Raw genomic sequence first — 20,565 nt, 5'->3', positions numbered from 1 at the left:
TACACCCGAGCAGGACCGGGACCAATGTCCTCGCGGGGATGTGTGCTAGTGCTGTTGGGGAAGGTTTAAACTAGAGTGGCAGTGGGATGGGAGTCAGAAGGGAATAAAATTGAGAACAGCAAGAGTGGGGAAGACCCAAGGGAAATCTACAATACAAATAGTACAAACAGTTGTTCAAGAACAAGTGAGAGGGCAAAGCATAGAGCAGCGGAAAGAAAGTGTACTTTAGGCACGACAGATAAAATAAAGACTAGAAGGCGTAAAGCAATTAACCCAGCATCAAAGCTGTGGCTGGGGGTTGGGAACCTGAGCAGGGAGACAGAGGAAAGCGTATCAGGAAGGGACAGAAGGTATGGAGTAAAAGGTAAAGTGTTAAAAAAGGAAAAAGCAGGAACTAAGTGTCACAAAACATATTTAAAAGTTCTTTATCTGAATGTACGTAGCATTCATAACAACAAAATGGACGAGTTAACGGCACAAGTAACTATGTATGGGTATGATCTTGTGGCCATTACAGAAACATGGCTGCAGATTGACAACGACTGGGAATTAAATATGCCAGGGTATTTAACAATCAGGAAGGAAGGGGAGGTGGGGTGGCTATGTTAATAAAGGAAGGAATCACTGTAATACAGAGAAATGATATTGGGACAAAGGATCAGGATAATGAAACAGTTTGGGTAGAGATAAGGAATAATAAGGGGGGAAAAAACACTAGTGGGCGTAGTATATAGGCCTCCTAATAGTTGCAACTCTGCTGGAAGAAGTATTAATCAGGAAATAGTCAGGGCATGTAATAAGGGAACAGCTATAATTATGGGGGATTTTAACTATCATATTAACTGGACAAATCAAATTGGGCAGGGCAGCCTTGAGGAAGAGTTTATTGAGTGTATTAGGGATGAATTTCTTGAGCAGTATGTAACTGATCCTACAAGGGGGCAAGCAACCTTGGACCTGGTGCTGTGTAATGAGCCAGGATTAATTAATAATGTCCTAGTTAAGGATCCCTTTGGGATGAGTGACCATAACATGGTTACATTCCATATCCAATTAGAGGGTGAGAAGGTTGGTTCTCAAACAAGCGTACTGAGCTTGAATAAAGGAGACTATGATGGTATGAGAGCGGAATTGATTAAAGTGGACTGGGAAAATAGATTAAAGGGTAAGACGGTACATGAGCAGTGGTGTTCATTCAAGGAGTTATTTTACAACTTTCAAAAAATATATATTCCACTGAGGGAAAAAGGGTGTAAAAGAAATGACAGCCATCCGTGGCTAAGTCAAGAAATTAAGGATAGTATCCGACTAAAAACAAGGACATATAAGTTAGCCAAACTTAGTGGGAGGATAGAAAATTGGGAAGTCTTCAAAAGACAGCAAAAAGTAACTAAAGGATTGATTAACAAAGGGAAGATAGATTATGAAAATAAATTAGCAAAAAATATAAAAACAGATAGCAAGAGTTTCTACAGTTATATAAAAAGAAAAAGGGTGGCTAAGGCAAACGTAGGTCCCTTAGAGGATGAGACCGGGAAATTAATGGTGGGAAACATGGAGATGGCAAAAATGCTGAACAAATATTTTGTTTCAGTCTTTACGGTAGAGGACACTAAGAATATCCCAACACTGGACAAACAGGGGGCTCGAGGGGGGGGGAGCTAAATACGATTAAAATCACCAAGGAATTGGTACTCAGTAAATGAATGGGACTCAAGGCGGATAAATCCCCTGGACCTGATGGCTTACATCCTAGGGTCTTGAGGGAAGTGGCAGTAGGGATTGTGGATGCTATGGTAATAATTTTCCAAAATTCTCTGGACTCGGCAAAGGTCCCGGCAGATTGGAAAACTGCTAATGTAACACCCTTATTTAAAAAGGGTAGTAGGCAGGAGGCTGGAAATTATAGACCAGTTAGCCTAACATCTGTGGTGGGTAAAATTTTGGAGTCTATTATTAAGGAGACAGTAGCAGAACATTTGGATAAACATAATTTAATAGGACAAAGTCAGCATGGCTTTACAAAGGGGAAGTCATGTCTGACAAATTTGCTTGAGTTCTTTGAGGACATAATGTACAGGGTGGATAAAGGGGAACCAGTGGACGTAGTGTATTTAGACTTCCAGAAGGCATCCGACAAGGTGCCACATAAAAGATTATTGCTCAAGATAAAGAATCACTGGATTGGGGGTAATATTCTGGCATGGGTGGAGGATTGGTTATCTAACAGGAAGCAGAGAGTTGGGATAAACGGTTCATTCTCGGACTGGCAACCAGTGGCCAGTGGTGTTCCGCAGGGGTCGGTGCTGGGTCCCCAACTCTTTACAATCTATATTAACGATTTGGAGGAGGGGACCGAGTGTAACATATCAAAGTTTGCAGATGATACAAAGATGGGAGGGAAAGGAGAGAGTGAGGAGGACATAAAAAACCTACAGGGGGATATAGACAGGCTGGGTGAGTGGGCGGAGATTTGGCAGATGCAATACAATATTGGAAAATGTGAGGTTATGCACTTTGGCAGGAAAAATCAGAGAGCAAGTTATTATCTTAATGGCAAGAAACTGGAAAGTACTGCAGTACAAAGGGATCTGGGGGTCCTAGTGCAAGAAAATCAAAAAGTTAGTATGCAGGTGATCAAGAAGGCCAATGTTGGCTTTTATTGCTAGGGGGATAGAATATAAAAACAGGGAGGTATTGGTGAGACCGCACCTGGAATACTGCATACAGTTTTGGTCTCCATACTTAAGAAAAGACATACTTGCTCTCGAGGCAGTACAAAGAAGGTTCACTCGGTTAATCCCGGGGATGAGGGTGTGGACATATGAGGAGAGGTTGAGTAGATTGGGACTCTACTCATTGGCGTTCAGAAGAATGAGAGGCGATCTTATTGAAACATATAAGATTGTGAAGGGGCTTGATCGGGTGGATGTGGTAAGGATGTTCCCAAGGATGGGTGAAACTAGAACTAGGGGGCATAATCTTAGAATAAGGGGCTGCTCTTTCAACCTGTAAACAATTTTAAATTCACAAGCTTTCGGAGGCTGCCTCCGAAAGCTTGTGAATTTAAAATAAAATTGCTGGACTATAACTTGGTGTTGTAAAATTGTTTACAATTGTCAACCCCAGTCCATCACCGGCATCTCCACATCATGACTTTCAAAACTGAGATGAGAAACTTCTTCACTCAGAGGGTAGTAGGTCTGTGGAATTTGCTGCCCCAGGAAGCTGTGGAAGCTACATCATTAAATAAATTTAAAACAGAAATAGACAGTTTCCTAGAATTAAAGGGAATTAGGGGTTACGGGGAGCGGGCAGGAAATTGGACATGAATTTAGATTTGAGGTTAGGATCAGATCAGCCATGATCTTATTGAATGGCAGAGCAGGCTCGAGGGGCCGATTGGCCTACTCCTGCTCCTATTTCTTATGTTCTTATGTTCTTATGTACTGGCTACAATCTTCTAAACATCCTTAGATACAGGATTGGTGCCAGAGGACTGGAGAATTGCAAATGTTACACCCTTTTCGAAAAAGGGTGTAAGGATAAACCCAGCAACTGCAGGCCAGTCAGTTTAACCTCAGTGGTGGGGAAACTTTTAGAAACGATAATCCGGGACAGAATTAGCAGTCACTTGGACAAGTGTGGATTGATTAGGGGAAGCCAGCACGGATTTGTTAAAGGCAAATTGTGTTTAACTAATTTCATAAGAGTTTTTTGATGAGGTAACAGAGAGGGTAGACGAGGGCAATGCAGTTGATGTGGTGTATATGGACTTTCAAAAGGCGTTTAATAAAGTGCCACATAATAGACTTGTCATCAAGATTGAAGCCCATGGAATAAAAGGGGTCGTAGTGGCAACATGGATACAAAACTGGCTAAGTGACAGGAAGCAGAGAGTAAAGGTGAACGGTTGTTTTTCGGACTGGAGGGAGGTGTACAGTGGTGTTCCCCAGGGGTCGGTACTAGGACCACTGCTTTTCTTGATATATATTAATGACTCTACAGGGCACAATTTCCAAATTTGCAGATGACACAAAACTTGGAAGAGTAGTGAACAGGGAGGAGGATAGGACTTCAAGAGGATATAGACAGGCTGGTGGCATAGGCGGACATGTGGCAGATGAAATTTAACGCAGAAAAATATGAAATGATACATTTCGGTAGGAAGAATGAGGAGAGGCAATATAAACTATAGGGCACAATTCTAAAAGGGGTACAGGAACAGAGATCTGGGGGTATATGTACACAAATCATTGAAGGTGGCAGGGCAGGTTGAGAAAGTGGTTAAAAAAGCATACGGGATCCTGGGCTTTATAAATAGAGGCATAGAGTACAAAATCAAGGAAGCTATGATGAACCTCAATAAAACACTGGTTCGGCCACAACTGGAGTATTGTGTCCAGTTCTAGGCACCACATTTTAGAAAAGATGTGAAGGCCTTAGGGTGCAGAAAAGATTTACTAGAATGATTTCAGGGATGAGGGTCTTTAGTTATGTGGATAAATTGGAGAAGCTGGGGTTGTTCTCCTTGGAACAGAGAAGGTTGTGAGGAGATTTGATTATTCAAAATCATGAAGGGTCCAGTCAGAGTAGGTAGAGAGAAACTGTTCCCATTGGAGGAAGGGTCAAGAACCAGAGGACATAGATTTAAGGTGATTAGCAAAAGAACCAAAGGTGACATGAGGAAAAACTTTTTTACACAGCGAGTGGTTAGGATCTGGAATGCACTGCCCGATGGGGTGGTGGAGGCAGATTCAATCATGGCCTTCAAAAGGGAATTGGTTAAGTAGTTGGAAGGAAAAAATTTGCAAGGCTACTGGGATAGGGCGGGTGAGTGGGACTAGCTGGATTGCTCTTGCATAGAGCCGGTGCGGGCTCGATGGGCCGAATGGCCTCCTTCCATCCTGTAACCTTTCTATGATCCTAGTTCATTGATTTCATTTCCACACACTCTCAGTCCCAATGTACTGATTTCATACCCATAAGCGCTGCTGTGCTCTGGAGGTGTGCACTAATGCTTGGGCCCTGGGTAGAATGAGAAGTTCAGTGGGAGCAGCTGAAGGGTTGAATATTGTTTTCTAGTGTAAGTGCAGCTTGAGCAGTGGTATTGGTTAATGAAGTGTACTCTCTGCACCCTGACTGATGCTTCTGCCTTCACTTATGCTCCAGAGCTGCAACACTCACACCTGGTGTCCACCACAACTGCTTCCACACTGTAATCTGTCAAAGAGTCTGCACCCTATCCACAACCCCCATCGTATCACACCCTCCCCTCCTCCCAATACTCTGACTTCAGCACTGCTCATCTCCCCTCTTCCCACTCACTGCCTCCCAGCCCAATTCTTCAGCTGTTCATTCTGCCCTGTTCGCCTGTCCCCTCCAACAATCCACCCATGCCCTTGTCTTCAAAGTGTGTCACATTGATGCAATCTCCTACTCTGTGATTCCTTTACAATCTTTCTATAGTGGTTGGATACGAACATACAAAAATGACAGGCAGGAAAAGACCAGCTAGCCCATCAAGCCTGCCCCACACTCACAATGCCCGGAGCATCATATCTAGACGCTTCCTACTCCCCGCAGCCATGTAATCTTCTCGGAGAGGCAAAAAAACAGAATATCCCTAGTCTCGTCAAACAGGTAGGATAGACAGATGAGTGTGGCAGCATATTATGACAAATTCTGAGCTTAAAGGGGTGAACCACCTTCACGAGAGAAACACGAGATGGTGCTTCATCCCTTGCTTCTAACTACTTATATCTAAAACGACACCAATTGCACATGCGTATTACTGGTGCAGGGGTTTTAAAGAAACTTTGCTCTATCTTTAGGTTAATCAGAGGTAAGATCAACCAAGGCTTTAAACTTTTCTAAATAATTGGTTTTGTTAACATTAAAACACAAGTCTTACAGATAGAGATTCAGACAACCTTAAATAGAAGTACAACTCGAAACTCAGAATGGCCATTTCTTCTGCTTCGGGAGACTGAGAGGTTGATCCGTGGTGATCTTCTGGTCTGCCTCGTGGGCTGTCTCCCTTTTTACTTTAGAATGGCTGCTCTTATGCCATTCTTGCTGACAAAAACAAGCTTTCCAGTAACTTTCCATTCTCTCTCCCATGGTTACATAGGCTGATACTATCAAACCGCACTTGGTCTTTCCGACGATTTCCCACAGTCTCTCAAGGCCTCCTTTATCTAAAGCCTTCCAGGCAGCATGTAAAGCAGGATTTCAAAGGTAGTGATCTCAGGATTACTACCAGTGCCACGTGCTAGTGAGAATAGACCAGATGAATGTGTGGCTGCAGGAATGGTGTAGGAGGTAGGGATTTAGATTCCTGGGACATTGGGACCGGTTCTGCGGAAGGTGGGACCTGTACAAGCGTGACGGGTTACACCTGAACAGGACCTGGACCGATGTCCTGGCAGGGGTGTTTGCTAGTGCTGTTGGGGAAGGTTTAAACTAGAATGGCAGGGGGATGGGAACCTGAGCAGGGATACAGAGGAGGGGGAAACAAGGATAGAAACAAAAGACAGAAAGGGAAGAAGCAATAGTGGAGGGCAGAGAAGACTAGGGCAAAAAACAAATGGGAGCGTAGTGCAAAATAAAACTAAGATGACTAGCAATCTTAAAAAGACAACTCTAAAGGCATTGTGTCTTAATGCGCGGAGCATTAGCAATAAGGTAGATGAATTAACAGCGCAGATAGATATTAACGGGTATGATATAGTTGCAATTATGGAGACATGGCTGCAGGGTGACCAAGGATGGGAACTGAACATCCAGGAGTATTCAATATTTAGGAATTGTAAACAATTTTACAACACCAAGTTATAGTCTAGCAATTTTATTTTAAATTCACAAGCTTTCGGAGATTTTCTCCTTCCTCAGGCAAATGTTTCAAGAGCTCCTTGAAGCCTACGCATTTATACATATAGAACAATACATGGTGTTTACAGACTGCCCCTGCAACTGCCCGTTGCCAAGGCAATCACCGTGTTCAGACAGAGAGGTGTCACCTGCAGAACCCCCGAATACACATTCAACAAAAAAACAAACAGGGAAAAAAAACAGAGAAAAAAAACACAGAGAGAGGCAGAAACATCCGGAAGGCAGAGAGAGCCAGCAAATGACCCATTATATTAAAAACAGATAACATTTGTTCGCTGGTGGGGTAACGTGTAGCGTGACATGAACCCAAGATCCCGGTTGAGGCCGTCCTCATGGGTGCGGAACTTGGCTATCAATTTCTGCTCGACGATTTTGCGTTGTCGTGTGTCTCGAAGGCCGCCTTGGAGTACGCTTACCCGAAGGTCGGTGGATGAATGTCCATGACTGCTGAAGTGTTCCCCGACTGGGAGGGAACCCTCCTGTTTGGCGATTGTTGCGCGGTGTCCGTTCATCCGTTGTCGCAGCGTCTGCATGGTCTCGCCAATGTACCATGCTCTGGGGCATCCTTTCCTGCAACGTGTGAGGTAGACAACGTTGGCCGAGTCACAGGAGTATGAACCATGCACCTGGTGGGTGGTGTCCTCTCGTGTGATGGTGGTATCTGTGTCGATGATCTGGCATGTCTTGCAGAGGTTACCGTGGCAGGGTTGTGTGGCGTCGTGGACGCTGTTCTCTTGAAAGCTAGGTAGTTTGCTGCGAACGATGGTCTGTTTGAGGTTGGGTGGCTGTTTAAAGGCGAGTAGTGGAGGTGTGGGGATGGCCATAGCGAGGTGTTTGTCCTCATTGATGACATGTTGAAGGCTGCGGAGAACATGGCGTAGTTTCTCCGCTCCGGGGAAGTACTGGACGACAAAGGGTACTCTGTTGGTTGCGTCCCGTGTTAGTCTCCTGAGGAGGTCTATGCGATTTTTTGCTGTGGCCCGTCGGAACTGTCGATCGATGAGTCGAGCGTCATATCCCGTTCTCCACATCAATATTTAGGAAGGACAGGCAAAAAGGGAAAGGAGGTGGGGTAGTGATAGTAAAGGAGGAAATCAATGCAATAGTGAGGAAGGATATTGGCTCGGAAAATCACGATGTGGAATCTGTATGGGTGGAGCTAAGAAACACCAAGGGGCAGAAAACGTTGGTGGGGGTTGTCTATAGGCCCCCAAACAGTGGTGGAGATGTAGGGGAGGGCATTAAACAGGAAATTAGAGACGCGTGCAAGAAGGTTACAACTATAATCATGGGCGACTTTAATTTACATATAGATTGGTCAAACCAAATTAGCAATAAAACTGTGGGGGAGGAATTCCTGGAGTGTGTACGTGATGCTTTTCTAGACCAATATATTGAGGAACCAACTGGAGAACAGGTGATCCTAGACTGGGTATTGTGCAATGAGAAAGGATTAATTAACAATCTTGTGTGGGGTCCCTTAGGGAAGAGCGACTGTAACATGATAGAATTCCTTATTAAAATGGAGAGTGAAGTAGTTGAATCCAAAACTAGGTTCCTGAATCTAAATAAAGGAAATTATGAAAGTATGAGGTGTGAGTTGGCTAGGATAGATTGGGGAACTTTACTAAAAAGGAAGACTGTGGATAGGCAATGGCTAATATTTAAAGAACGTGTGCAGGAATTACAACAATTATTCATCCTTGTCTGGCGCAAAAATAAAACAGGAAAGGTGGCTCAACCGTGGCTTACAAAAGAAATTAGGGATATTATTAGATCCAAAGAGGAGACATATAAACTTGCCAGAAAAAGCGGCAAGCCTGAGGATTGGGAGCAGTTTAGAATTCAGCAAAGGAGGACAAAGAGATTGATTAAGAGGGGAAAAATAGAGTATGAGAGTAAACTAGCAGGGAACATAAAAACTGACTATAAAAGCTTCCATAAATATGTCAAGAGAAAAAGATTAGTGAAGACAAATGTAGGTCCCTTACAGTCAGAAATGGGGGAAATTATAATGGGGAACAAAGAAATGGCAGAACAATTAAACACATACTTTGGTTCTGTCTTCACAAAGGAGGACACACATAGCCTCCTGGAAATGTGAGAGAATCATGGGTCTAGTGAGAGGGAGGAACTGAAGTAAATCAGTATTAGTAAAAAAAAAATAATGCGGGGAAATTAATGGGGCCAAAGGCTGACAAATCCCCAGGGCCTGATAATCTACATCCCAAAGTACTAAAGGAAGTGGCCCTGGAAATAATGGATGCATTAGTGATCATCTTCCAAAATTCTATAGACTCTGGAACAGTTCCTAGAGATTGGAGGGTGGCAAATGTAACCTCACTATTTAAAAAAGGAGGGAGAGAAAAAACAGGGAATTAAAGACCAGTTAGCTGAACATCAGTAGTGGGGAAAATGCTCGAGTCTATTATAAAGGATGTGATAACAGAACACTTGGAAGGCATTAACGGGATTGGACAAAGTCAGTATGGGTTTATGAAAGGGATATCATGCTTAACAAATCTATTGGAGTTTTTTGAGGAGGTAACTGGTAGAATAGATAGGGGAGAACCAGTGGATGTGATATACTTGGATTTTCAGAAGGCTTTTGATAAGGTCCCACACAAGAGGTTAGTTTACAAAATTAAAGCACATGGGATTGAGGGGAATATACTGGCATGGATTGAGAATTGGTTGACATACAGGAAGCAGAGAGTAGGAATAAACGGGTCATTTTCTGGGTGGCAGGCAGTGACTAGTGGGGTACCGCAGGGATCAGTGCTTGGGCCCCAGCTATTCACAATATATATCAATGATTTGGATGAGGGAACTGAATGTAACACTTCCAAGTTTGCAGACGACACAAAGCTGGGATGGAATGTGAGCTGTGAGGAGGATGCAAAGAGGCTCTAATGTGATTTAGACAAGAGCATTGAGGTGCAGCAAGCAGTTAGGAAGGCGAATGGTATGTTGGCCTACATTGCAAGAGAATTTGAGTACAGGAACAGGGATGTCTTACTGCAGTTGTTCAGGGCCTTGGTGAGATCACATCTGGAGTATTGTGTGCAGTTTTGGTCTCCTTATCTGAGGAAGGGTGTCCTTGCCATGGAGGGAGTGCAACGAAGGTTTACCAGACTGATTCCTGGGATGGCAGGACTGACGTATGAGGAGAGATTGGGTCGACTAGGCCTATATTCACTAGAGTTTAGAAGAATGAGAGGTGATCTCGTCGAAACATATAAAATCCTAACAGGACTAGACAGACTAGATGCAGGGAGGATGTTCCCGATGGATGGGGAATCCAGAACCAGGGGTCACAGTCTCAGGATACGGGGTATGCCATTTAGAACCGAGATGAGGGGAAATTTCTTCACTCAGAGGGTGGTGAACCTGTGGAATTCTCTACCACAGAAGGCAGTGGAGGCCAAGTCATTAGATGTATTCAAGAAGGAGATAGATATATTTCTTAATGCTAAAGGGATCAAGGGATATGGGGAAAAAGCGGGAACAGGGTACTGAGTTAGACGATCAGCTATGATCATTTTGAATGGCAGAGCAAGCCCGAAGGGCTGAATGGCCTACTCTTGCTCCTATTTTCTATGATTCTATGATAACACTTTTCAAATTTGGTCAACCTTCCCAGCATACCTTCTTGAACAGACAGTTTAACAGTTATTTTAATCAAACTCAGCTGCTTTAGTTGGTAATTAATTCAGGGTTCTAGTCAATCCTTTAGTTTCCTTAAAACTGGTATTGAAAATTCCAAAAATCTTTCACTGAGATAATGTTTGTATCTGTCTAAATCATAAATTAGTCTTACGTTTAGTGCATGTCTGTCACACTTTGTCATACATGCAAAGTCTATGTCACACTTGGTTTCATAAAACAGCAGTGATTCACAACTCGGCAATTTTTTTTAAAAGAAGTTAAAAGGGGAAAGAAAGCCAGTTATTGCCTGCTGTTTTTTTCCGATCTGAAAGACCTGCCCCTTCCTCAGGAAGGAGCTGATTCTTCACAACCCCGTGTAGAGAAAGTGCCGCCACCAGCAGCAGCTCGTCTCTAACTGACCTGGGGCTGGTCCCATTTAGACCACCTGCCTCTGGGAACAACTTGAAAGCCCTGGATAAGGACAGCTGAACATGACAATCGTGCTCCAGATCCCTGACTTTTCGTGAGCATTGCCACAGGAGATCAGTTGGGCGATATATAAAAGTTTAGCCTTTGCCCCGTGAGTCTGTGGAATAAAAAGTGCCTGGGGTGTGAAAACATTTTTGGTTTGTCCACAGGGGACAAAGCAGTCTCACTGGCTCAAATCTCCAATTTATCTTTTTAAAACAAACATCCACTAAATTAATTTCTTATTGTTTGTATTTTTCAGTCCCAAAGACTGAGCACGTGAATAATCAGCCAGCAACCAAGCAAATGGCTGAAAAAATTGCCTTCTTTCAGCAGCCACAAAGGTTTCCCACCCCGACCAGTGTATACCCGGTACATTAAATTTGTAACAAACTCACAAAAATCGAACAATTCTCGGGGGAAAATTTACTAAGTTTACCCATTCCATCCTTTATCAATCCAAGAACTGACTGTTGAATGATGGGGACTGTAGGGGATGGCCTCCCAGCCCTGACCCCCTCACCTGCCCATCTTAGTTCGAAGCACCCACTTTTGCACTCGCCCATGCATGTTCTGAACATCACAAATATCCGCTCTCCACCTGATCCCGTTGCAAACCTCCAGCCCGATACATGGCAGTTACTGTTTTTCTACAAACCCTGAGCCCCATAAAAGTTGAGAAATCAAAATGTAATACATCAGTAAAGCCATGCATGTGAGATATACAGAATATACATACATTGGGAGACCAACAGAAAGGAAAAAAGTAAAGGCAACACAACCAGTGTGTAAGAGCCACAGAGCGGGAGAAAGTCACAGGCACAAAGAATTAGAGGGTTTCAGAGGTGCTGTCACAAGGGCCCCTCTCAAGTGGACGAAACCAATTTTCTGACTCGGTGGCGAGAGTGCTGCCACTGAGCCACAGCTGACACCCAGCAGATGGCAGCAGAAAGCATAAACCAGGCCTGCAGTACAGAAAGCAACAGGAAGCACGTTACATCAAAGGCAAGGACATTTTGTAAAAAGTACACAAAGGACTATAGGAAACCTACAAGATATTTGTTTTTTACAGAATTACTGTTGTAGTGGTTCATCTGGTTACATCACACCCTTCGCTATTGGACAGTTTTTTTGGCTAGCTTGCAGAAATTTAATTTATCCTCTATCACTGACTGGCACCAACAAACACTTGGCACCAGTTACTGGTGAAAAATCCCTAGCAATAGCTGGCGCTCGAGAAGCACTTGCCTTCTGAAGGCACAAAGGCTCTGGGAAGTGTGTGGTTCCAAAGGACATGTGAGCGCTCATTGTAGTCAGATGCTGTTACTCATGAGGTAAATATTTTGCCTAAAGGGTTACGGCAAAACCTGAGTATTCCCCACCAGTTCACAATCCTGGCCGCCGTTAATGGCTGGAGAGTTTTCTCCATAAATGAGCACTTCCCTCGGGAGACCAGAAAACCAACTTGGTGGTGAGGTTGGCGGGGTGAGGGTGGGGGCTCTGCCGCACTACCCAGAGGCCAGAGCCGGCAAATACATTCAGACAAAGCATTGCTTTTCACTAGAGTACATGGATCGGCCATTCAGCCCATCTTAATTCATCCAGAACAACCCTACACTTTCCCCCCCCCCCCCCCCACCCCCCGTTGCTGCATCTAATTTTTTCTTAAATGCTGCACTGCCGGAGGTGCTGTATTTCAGATGAGCTGTTAAACCGTCTGCCCTCTCAGGTGGACGTAAAAGATCCCATGGCACTATTTCGACGAAGAAAAGGGGAGTTCTCTCCAGTGTCCTGGCCAATATTTATCCCTCAACCTACATCATTAAAAATGGATTATCTGGTTATTAACACATTGCTGTTTATGGGACCTTGCTGTGCGTAAATTGGCTGCCACGTTTCATACATTACAACATTGACCACACTTGGCTGTAAAGCGCTTTGGGGCGGCCTGAGGTTGTGAAAGGTGTTATATAAATGCAAGTCTTTCTTTCTTCTTTTGGTTGCCTTAATTGAAAAAGATCTGAGACAGTGATTAGCATTGAACAGCGTTAAAACTGGCAATGGTGATGATGGAGCCGCAGCATTCTAAGATTTAAATAGACAGCGTCCCTACGTTTTTGGTATGTGGGGGAATAACCTACAGTTAAAGGCAGAATACTATACTGAAGATAGGTCATCCGACTTTCCAGATGTAGAACAATGGGCAGCCGATGTATCACCAAAAGGAGAATAAATTTAAACCCAAGATTCTAAATAAAGACATCTTTTTATTAATGCACTGTTTTTAATCTGAAGTGTATATTGCGAACACTCTTGACTGATTTTCATCTCCGGTTTTCCCTTTTAAAATTTCCCCTGTGCTATGCTACTTGATTGTAATGGATTGTAATGCAAGGAGTATAGTGAATAAGGCAGATGAGCTAAGGGCACAGATAGACATGTGGAAGTACAATATCTTAGCTCTTACAGAAACATGGCTTAAACAGGAGCAGGAATGGCAGTTCAACGTTCCTGGCTACAGGGTTTCCAGATGAGAGAGAGAGGGGGATAAAAAAGGAGGGTGGGTGGCAATATTGGTTAAAGAAACAATTACAGCTGTGAGGAGGGATGATATGTTAGAAGGAACATCAAATGCGGCCATATGGGTTGAGCTAAGGAACAAAAAGGGGCAGTCACACCGCTGGAGTGTACTATAGACCCTCAAACAGTCAGAGGGAGATAGAAGAGCAAATATGTCGGCAAATTTCTGAGAAGTGCAAAAACAATAGGGCAGTAATAGGGGATTTCAACTACCCTAATATTAACTGGGATAGAATCAGTGTAAAAGGTATAGAGGGCACAGAATTCTTAAATTGCATTCAGGAGAACTTTTTTAGCCAGAATGTAGCAAGCCCAACAAGAGGGGGAGCAGATCTAGATTTAGTTTTAGGGAATGAAGCTGGGCAGGTGGAAGGAGTATCAGTGGGAGAGCATTTTGCTGGTAGTGATCATAGTTCAGTTAGATTTAGCACAGTTATGGAAAAGGACAAAGTTGGAACAGGAGTAAAAGTTCTAAATTGGGGAAAGGCCAATTTTACTAAGCTGAGAAGTGATTTAGCAAAAGTGGACTGGAAACAGCTACTTGAAGTTAAATCAGTGTCAGAGCAGTGGGAGGCATTCAAGGGGGAGATTCAAGGGGTTCAGAGTAAACATGTTCCCATAAAGAAAAAGGGTGAGACTGCCAAATCTAGAGCCCCCTGGATGACAAGGAGCAAGGGCAAAAAAGGGAAGTTTATGTCAGATACCGAGGGCTCAATATCGCAGAAAGCCTGGAGGAGTATAGAAAGTACGGAGGTGTAACTAAAAAGGAAATTAGAAAAGCAAAGAGAGGGCATTAAAAATACTGGCAAGTAAAATTAAGGAAAACCCAATAATGTGTTATAAATACATAAAGTGCAAGAGGATAAATAATGAAAGAATAGGGCCTATTAGAGACCAAAAAGGTAACGTTTGTGTGGAGGCGGAAGATGTGGGTATGGTTCTTAGTGAATACTTTGCGTCTGTCTTCACAAAAGAGGGGGACGATGCAGAGACTGTAGTTAAGGAGGAGGAGTGTGAAATATTGGACGGGATAAATATAGTGAGAGAGGAAGTATTAAGGGGATTAACATCTCTGAAAGTAGATAAATCACCAGGCCCAGATGAAATGTTAAGAGTAGCAAAGGAGGAAATAGAGGCTCTGACCATCATTTTCCAATCCTCCCTGGCTACAGGTGCTGGAGGATTGGAGGACTGCTAATGTTGTATCGTTGTTTAAAAAGGGAGAAAGAGATAGACTGAGTAATTATAGTCAGTCTAACCTCGGTGGTGGGCAAATTATTGGAATTAATTCTGAGGGACAGCATAAATCGTCATTTAGAAAGGCACGGGTTAATCAAGGACAGTCAGCATGGATTTGTTAAGGGAAAATAGTGTCTGACTAACTTGATTGAATTTTTTGCGCAGGTAACAAGGAGGGTCGATGAGGGTAACGCGTTTGATATAGCGTACATGGATTTTAGCAAGGCTTCTGACAAACCACATGGCAGACTGGTCAAAAAAGTAAAGGCCCATGGGATCTAAGGGAAAGTGGCAATTTGGATCCAAATTGGCACAGTGGCAGGAAGCAAAGTATAATGGTTGACGGGTGTTTTTGTGACTGGAAGGCTGTTTCCAGTGGGGTCCCGCAAGGCTCAGTATTAGGTCCGTTGCTTTTTGTGGTATATATTAATGATTTGGACTTGAATGTGGGGGGCTTGCTCAAGAAATTTGCATCTGATACAAAAATTGGCCGTGTGGTTGATAGAAGGAAAGCTGTAGACTACAGGAAGATATCAATGGACTGGTCAGGTGGGCAGAAAAGTGGCAAATGGAATTCAGTCCAGAGAAGTGTGAGGTAATGCATTTGGGGAGGGCAAACAAGGCAAGGGAGTTCACAATAATTGGGAGGATACTGAGAGATGTAGAGGAACAAAGGGACCTTGGAGTGCACGTCTACAGATCCCTGAAGGTAGCAGGACAGGTAGATAAGGTGGTTAAAGAGGCATATGGGAGACTTTCCTTTATTAGCCAAGGCATAGAATATAAGAGCAGGGAGGTTATGCTAGAACTGTATAAAACATTGGTTAGGCCACAGCTTGAATACTGCGTATAGTTCTGGTCACCGAATTACAGGAAAGATGTGATTGCACTGGAGAGGGTACAGAGGAGATTTACGAGGATGTTGCCGGGGCTGGGGAATTTTAGCTATGAGGAAAGATTGGATAGGCTGGGGTTGTTTTCTTTGGAACAGAGGAGGCTGAGGGGAGATTTAATTGAGGTGTATAAGATTATGACAGGACTAGATAGAGTGGATAGGAAGGACCTATTTCCCTTAGCAGAGGGTTTAGTGACCAAAGGGCATAGATTTAAAGTAATTGGTAGAAGGATTAGAGGGGAGCTGAAGAGAAATTTTTTCACGGAGTGTGGTGGGGATCTGGTACTCACTGCCTGAAAGGGTGGTAGAGGCAGAAACCCTCATTGCATTTAAAAAGTACTTGGATGAGTACTTGAAGTGCCGGAACCTACAAGGCTACGGACCAAGTACTGGAAAGTGGGATTAAGCTGGATAGCTCGTTTTTTGGCTGGAACGGACTGTGATGGGCCGAATGGCCTCCTTCTGTGCTATAACTTTCTATGATTCTCTCCACAGAAAACCTGTCGGCAAAGGAGCTGAAAAAGATGCTGAGCAAACAGCGGAGAGCCCAGAAGAAGGCCAGGCTGGAGGAGGAGAAGAAACACGCAGAACGAGAGCGACAACAAAAAAATCAGAAGAAGAAGAGAGATGAAGAGGAAGAAGAAACTAGTGGGCCAAAGGAAGAGCTTATTCCTGAAAAACTGGAAAGGGTGAGGATTGATTGTCCACAGACGAAATGAAATGAAAGGCAGCTGCAGGGGTGTCCTTATAAAACAGGGCTATGGTCTAATATTCTGTGGCACTGACTGTCTGGTCCAAAACTTTAAGTGTGCTTTTGTGTTTGTACATTCTTTTTCCCCCTTCTCTATGAGTTTGAATTATCCCTCAACCTCCAACCCTGCTTCATCTGAAGACCACACTTCATCTTAACTCCTTGTGTGCAGCACCAGGAGAGATTGACTACAACAACAACTTGCATTTATATAGTGCCTTTAACATAGAAAAACATCCCAAGGTGCTAGAGACAAGACACTTTTCAGCATTGTATTGGGAAAGGCCTAGTACAAGATTCTGACTTAGCTGCTGTTTAATCTCTAAATGCATTATGATTGAGATTTAAGAGCCACTAAATTCAAGCTTATGCAAAAATATATCCTGTTGTCACACCTATATTAGTGTGCATCTTTCAGAGAAGATTAGGAAGTGTGAAAAATCTTCTGTGCAGATTTTTAGAGCAGATTGCATGGGACGTAGTTGGATATAGAATCTGCTTATTTTGTAATAATTTCTTTATCCCCTTGGATGTCTGTCTTTCACCTGTCTGTTTTTGCCTGTTTTCCAATTGTCTTCTGTTTTTTTTGTATCATTTACCCCAAACCAAAAGTTAGTCAAATACAAAATGACCAAAGTTTACTCCTGTTCTGTGTGGCCCATTCTCCTGCTATTTTTACAGTTGGTCAGTGTGCTGAAAGTTTGGCCTGTGTAACTTAACGACATGTAGAATTACAAAGAATGTACAGCACTGAAACAGGCCATTCAGCCCAACTGGTCCATGCCGGTGTTTATGCTCCACACGAGCCTCCTCCCACCTTACTTCATCTCACCCTATCAGCGTATCCTTCTATTCCTTTCTCCCTCATGTGTTTATCTAGCTTCCCCTTAAATACATCTATGCTATTCGTCTCAACTGCTCCATGTGGCAGCGAGTTCCACATTCTTACCACTCTCTGGTAAAGAAGTTTCTCCTGAATTCCCTATTGGATTTATTAGTGACCATCTTATATTTATGTCCTATTAGTTTTGGTCTCCCCCCACAAGTGGAAACATCTTCTCTACACCTACCCTATCAGACCCCTTCATAATTTTAAACACCTCTATTAGGTCACCTCTCAGCCTTTTCTTTTCGAGAGAAAAGAGCACCAGCCGGTTCAGCCTTTGTACCGATATTTACTATCAGGAATGATGCGGGATGTGTCTTTCACTTACTTCATCATCCAGTTGTAGATACTCGTTCAGTATTAAGGAGTGCTGGGAAAATCTGATATTATTTCCCCACTGGTTTGTGAAATCAGCACGTTCCTAAAATGTGTCCAGCTTCACTGCATTTAACCTGTAGAAAAAAACCACTGTGTTTTGAAAATTCTTCCTCCTGCGCTCTGAATCATTTCCCTGATCAAAATAGCAATCGAACATAGTCCTTAAATTTAACTGGCCACCACCAAAGTGTTTGGGATGGGGGCAGGTTGACTTTTCCTCCGATAATCCCTCCCTCTGAAACATTGGCTGTACTCTACACCTCCCTTGGGGAATATGGCTGAAAGGGAATTTCCCATAGAGGAGAATTCGTGTTCTACAATCCCTGAGGAGAATATTTCAGTGCCGTATATTTATGGGATATGGCAGTCCTCATGGTATCTGAGGTTACGCCCTCCACCCCCGCTTTCTCTCACACACACAGTTAGACACAGAAGGCAGTCGCATATGGTTTCAACAATTGCGTTTGTTCTACTGCAGAAGTGGTTTCTTCAAGGTCAGGTCAGCAAAAATGTCAAATTGGCAAAATGCCTCAGAATATAGAATGTAAAAATCTACGTTAAGTTGGCCTGTATTACATAAAGTAAAGCACCTGAGCAAGGTCACATCCAATATTTTATCTCTCGCTACACACGCACATACGTACACACGCACACACATGGAGAAATGTGAGGTGATACATTTTGGGAGGAAGAATAAGAAGGTTAAATAAATTGGAACCTTTATATTTTGTAATGTATTTGGATACAGCTGCCATACAAACAATGATTGTTCATATAAACAGATCATTTTTTGTAACTGCAGCATTTACCCACTGTATGTAAGGAGACATTATCTTCCAGGAGCCAATCAAAGCAAATTCCCTTCACTGTCTCTGGGACAATCTCTTCTCAACTTCTTTCCAATTTTTTTCACTGAAGACCTGTATCCATCCCCTACTTTCACACCTCAGTCCCCTCTCCCCCTCCCCTCCTCCCCTTTGTAATACCTGACTGATTTAGCAATGCCACAGGAGATCTAGCACTGTGCATATGTGTGAATTTGTTGGCTTTTTCTCTGCATATATTACAGCTGCCGAATTCCAAACAATTTAGTAGATAATAATTAGGGAGCATTTTCAAGCTGTACAAATCCTAATGAAAGGTTAACAGTTGTAATGTTTTCATTTTTAAAACAGGTAGAAACCCCTCTGGAGGAAGCGATAAAGTTCCTGATCCCACTGAAAGCCCTTGCAGCCGATCGTATAGACACACACCTTTTAGCTTTTGAGATTTATTTTAGAAAAGGTAGGGTCCTTCTACATTTGATTCTCTTTCACACTAAGTTATAGGACAGTGCAAGGAAGCACTAATGTTACACTTGGAGCTATGAGAAAACTCCAGTTTACTTAATAGTAAGACAAATTTGAGAGCTGGGTACGTTTATTGGTGTTTCTTGACTAGCTGGACCCTGATTCCGATCTACAGCAATCGGACCTGAGATGGAATATCCATCAAGACTGAACACCATGTAGTCGTATAGTCTGAAATGTGTCATTTCAATGCAAACTTGGTTAGCAAGTTTTCTCAAAGGCATTTTGCCAGGTAAAATTGTTAAAACTTTGATTTTAAATCAGTAGAATGCTCACTGTAACTTGAGATTTAGGATGCTGTAAACTATTATGACTTCATTTTTGAGTATAAGCAATGGTGAAGTGTTCATCAGTTCCTCTTCTATTTATATATAGTTGAAAAGAAATTAATAAATTCAGAAATGGAGTGGAAAGGAGATGATTACATCACCAATGCACAGTGCCATGAAACTATGGAACTTTACAGCATAGAGAGAGGCCATTCAGCCCATCATGTCTGTACCAGCTGTTTATTAGCGCAATCAAAAACTAATCCCACTGCCCCACTCTCTCTCCATAAACCTGTATCTTCCTTTGCTTCAAATATTTTTCCAGTTTTCCCTTAAAAGATGCATTGGTCTCTGCCTCATTCACTCCCTGTGGTAAAGCATTCTGTGCTCCAACAACCCTCTGTGTAAAGACATTTCTCCTAACCTTTCTCCTCACTCTCTTGTGACAATTTTAGATTGGTGACCCCCTCATCACTGACTCCCTAACTACAGAAAATAATCTTTCCTTGTTCACTCTATCAAAACCCTTTATCGTTTTTGAGACCTCTATTGAATCTCCTTACCCTTCTCTGTTCCATTGGGGAAAAAAAACCCAGTATCTCAAGACTTCAAAATCTTGTGTTAAATCTGACAAACACAACTTGCTTTTAACTCTACTGGCATCCTTGATTAACTCATGCATTACTAAATGTTCTCTAATTTTAATCTCAAATTATAGATTCTAAGAGTTTGCCCACAACTAGACTAACTCGTCTATAGTTACCCAGTTTATCCTTCGTTCTCTCTCTCTCTCTCTCTCTCCTTGAACAATGATGTTACATCGGCTGCTCTCCAATCCCAAGGCATAGTTTCCGTATTTAAGTGGGATTGAAAGTTGTGGTCAGAGCCTCTATCTCCTCTCTTCCTCCCACTAACAGCCTGGGGTGCAGCCATCAGGGCCCAGTGACTGATCCACCGTGAGTTCTGCTCCTTTTTCAGAATCAATTCTATTACTACACTATCTTTTACGTTTCAGTTTAGCTTTAATCTCTCTCTTTATCCATTGAACTCTATACTTGGATGCATCCCCTTTTCACCTTATAAGAGTATATTTATTTTGTAACTAAAACAGAAAATACTGGAAACACTCAGCAGGTCAGGCAACATCTGTGGAGAGAACAAGCAATTTAACATTTGGAATGTGCAAACTCTTTGTCAAAACTGGAAGC

At 42.9% G+C, this 20,565-nt stretch overlaps 1 protein-coding gene across 3 annotated transcripts in view; it reads left to right on the top strand.

Moving 5' to 3' along the window:
- Positions 1 to 20,565, top strand: part of LOC137327070 (N-alpha-acetyltransferase 16, NatA auxiliary subunit-like) — a 93,722-nt gene that overhangs the window by 48,165 nt on the left and 24,992 nt on the right. For all 3 annotated transcript variants that reach the window (XM_067992480.1, XM_067992479.1, XM_067992481.1), the window contains 2 exons: positions 16,220 to 16,413; positions 18,915 to 19,023. In XM_067992480.1, the coding sequence (XP_067848581.1) occupies positions 16,220 to 16,413; positions 18,915 to 19,023 (303 nt within the window). The remainder of the gene's footprint in view (positions 1 to 16,219; positions 16,414 to 18,914; positions 19,024 to 20,565) is intronic.

The sequence above is a fragment of the Heptranchias perlo genome, chromosome 11 (genome assembly GCF_035084215.1).
Source record: "Heptranchias perlo isolate sHepPer1 chromosome 11, sHepPer1.hap1, whole genome shotgun sequence".
Taxonomy (NCBI): Eukaryota; Metazoa; Chordata; class Chondrichthyes; order Hexanchiformes; family Hexanchidae; genus Heptranchias; species Heptranchias perlo.
Note: the sequence above shows the minus strand (reverse complement) of the source record. Positions and strands in the feature narration are given on the sequence as shown.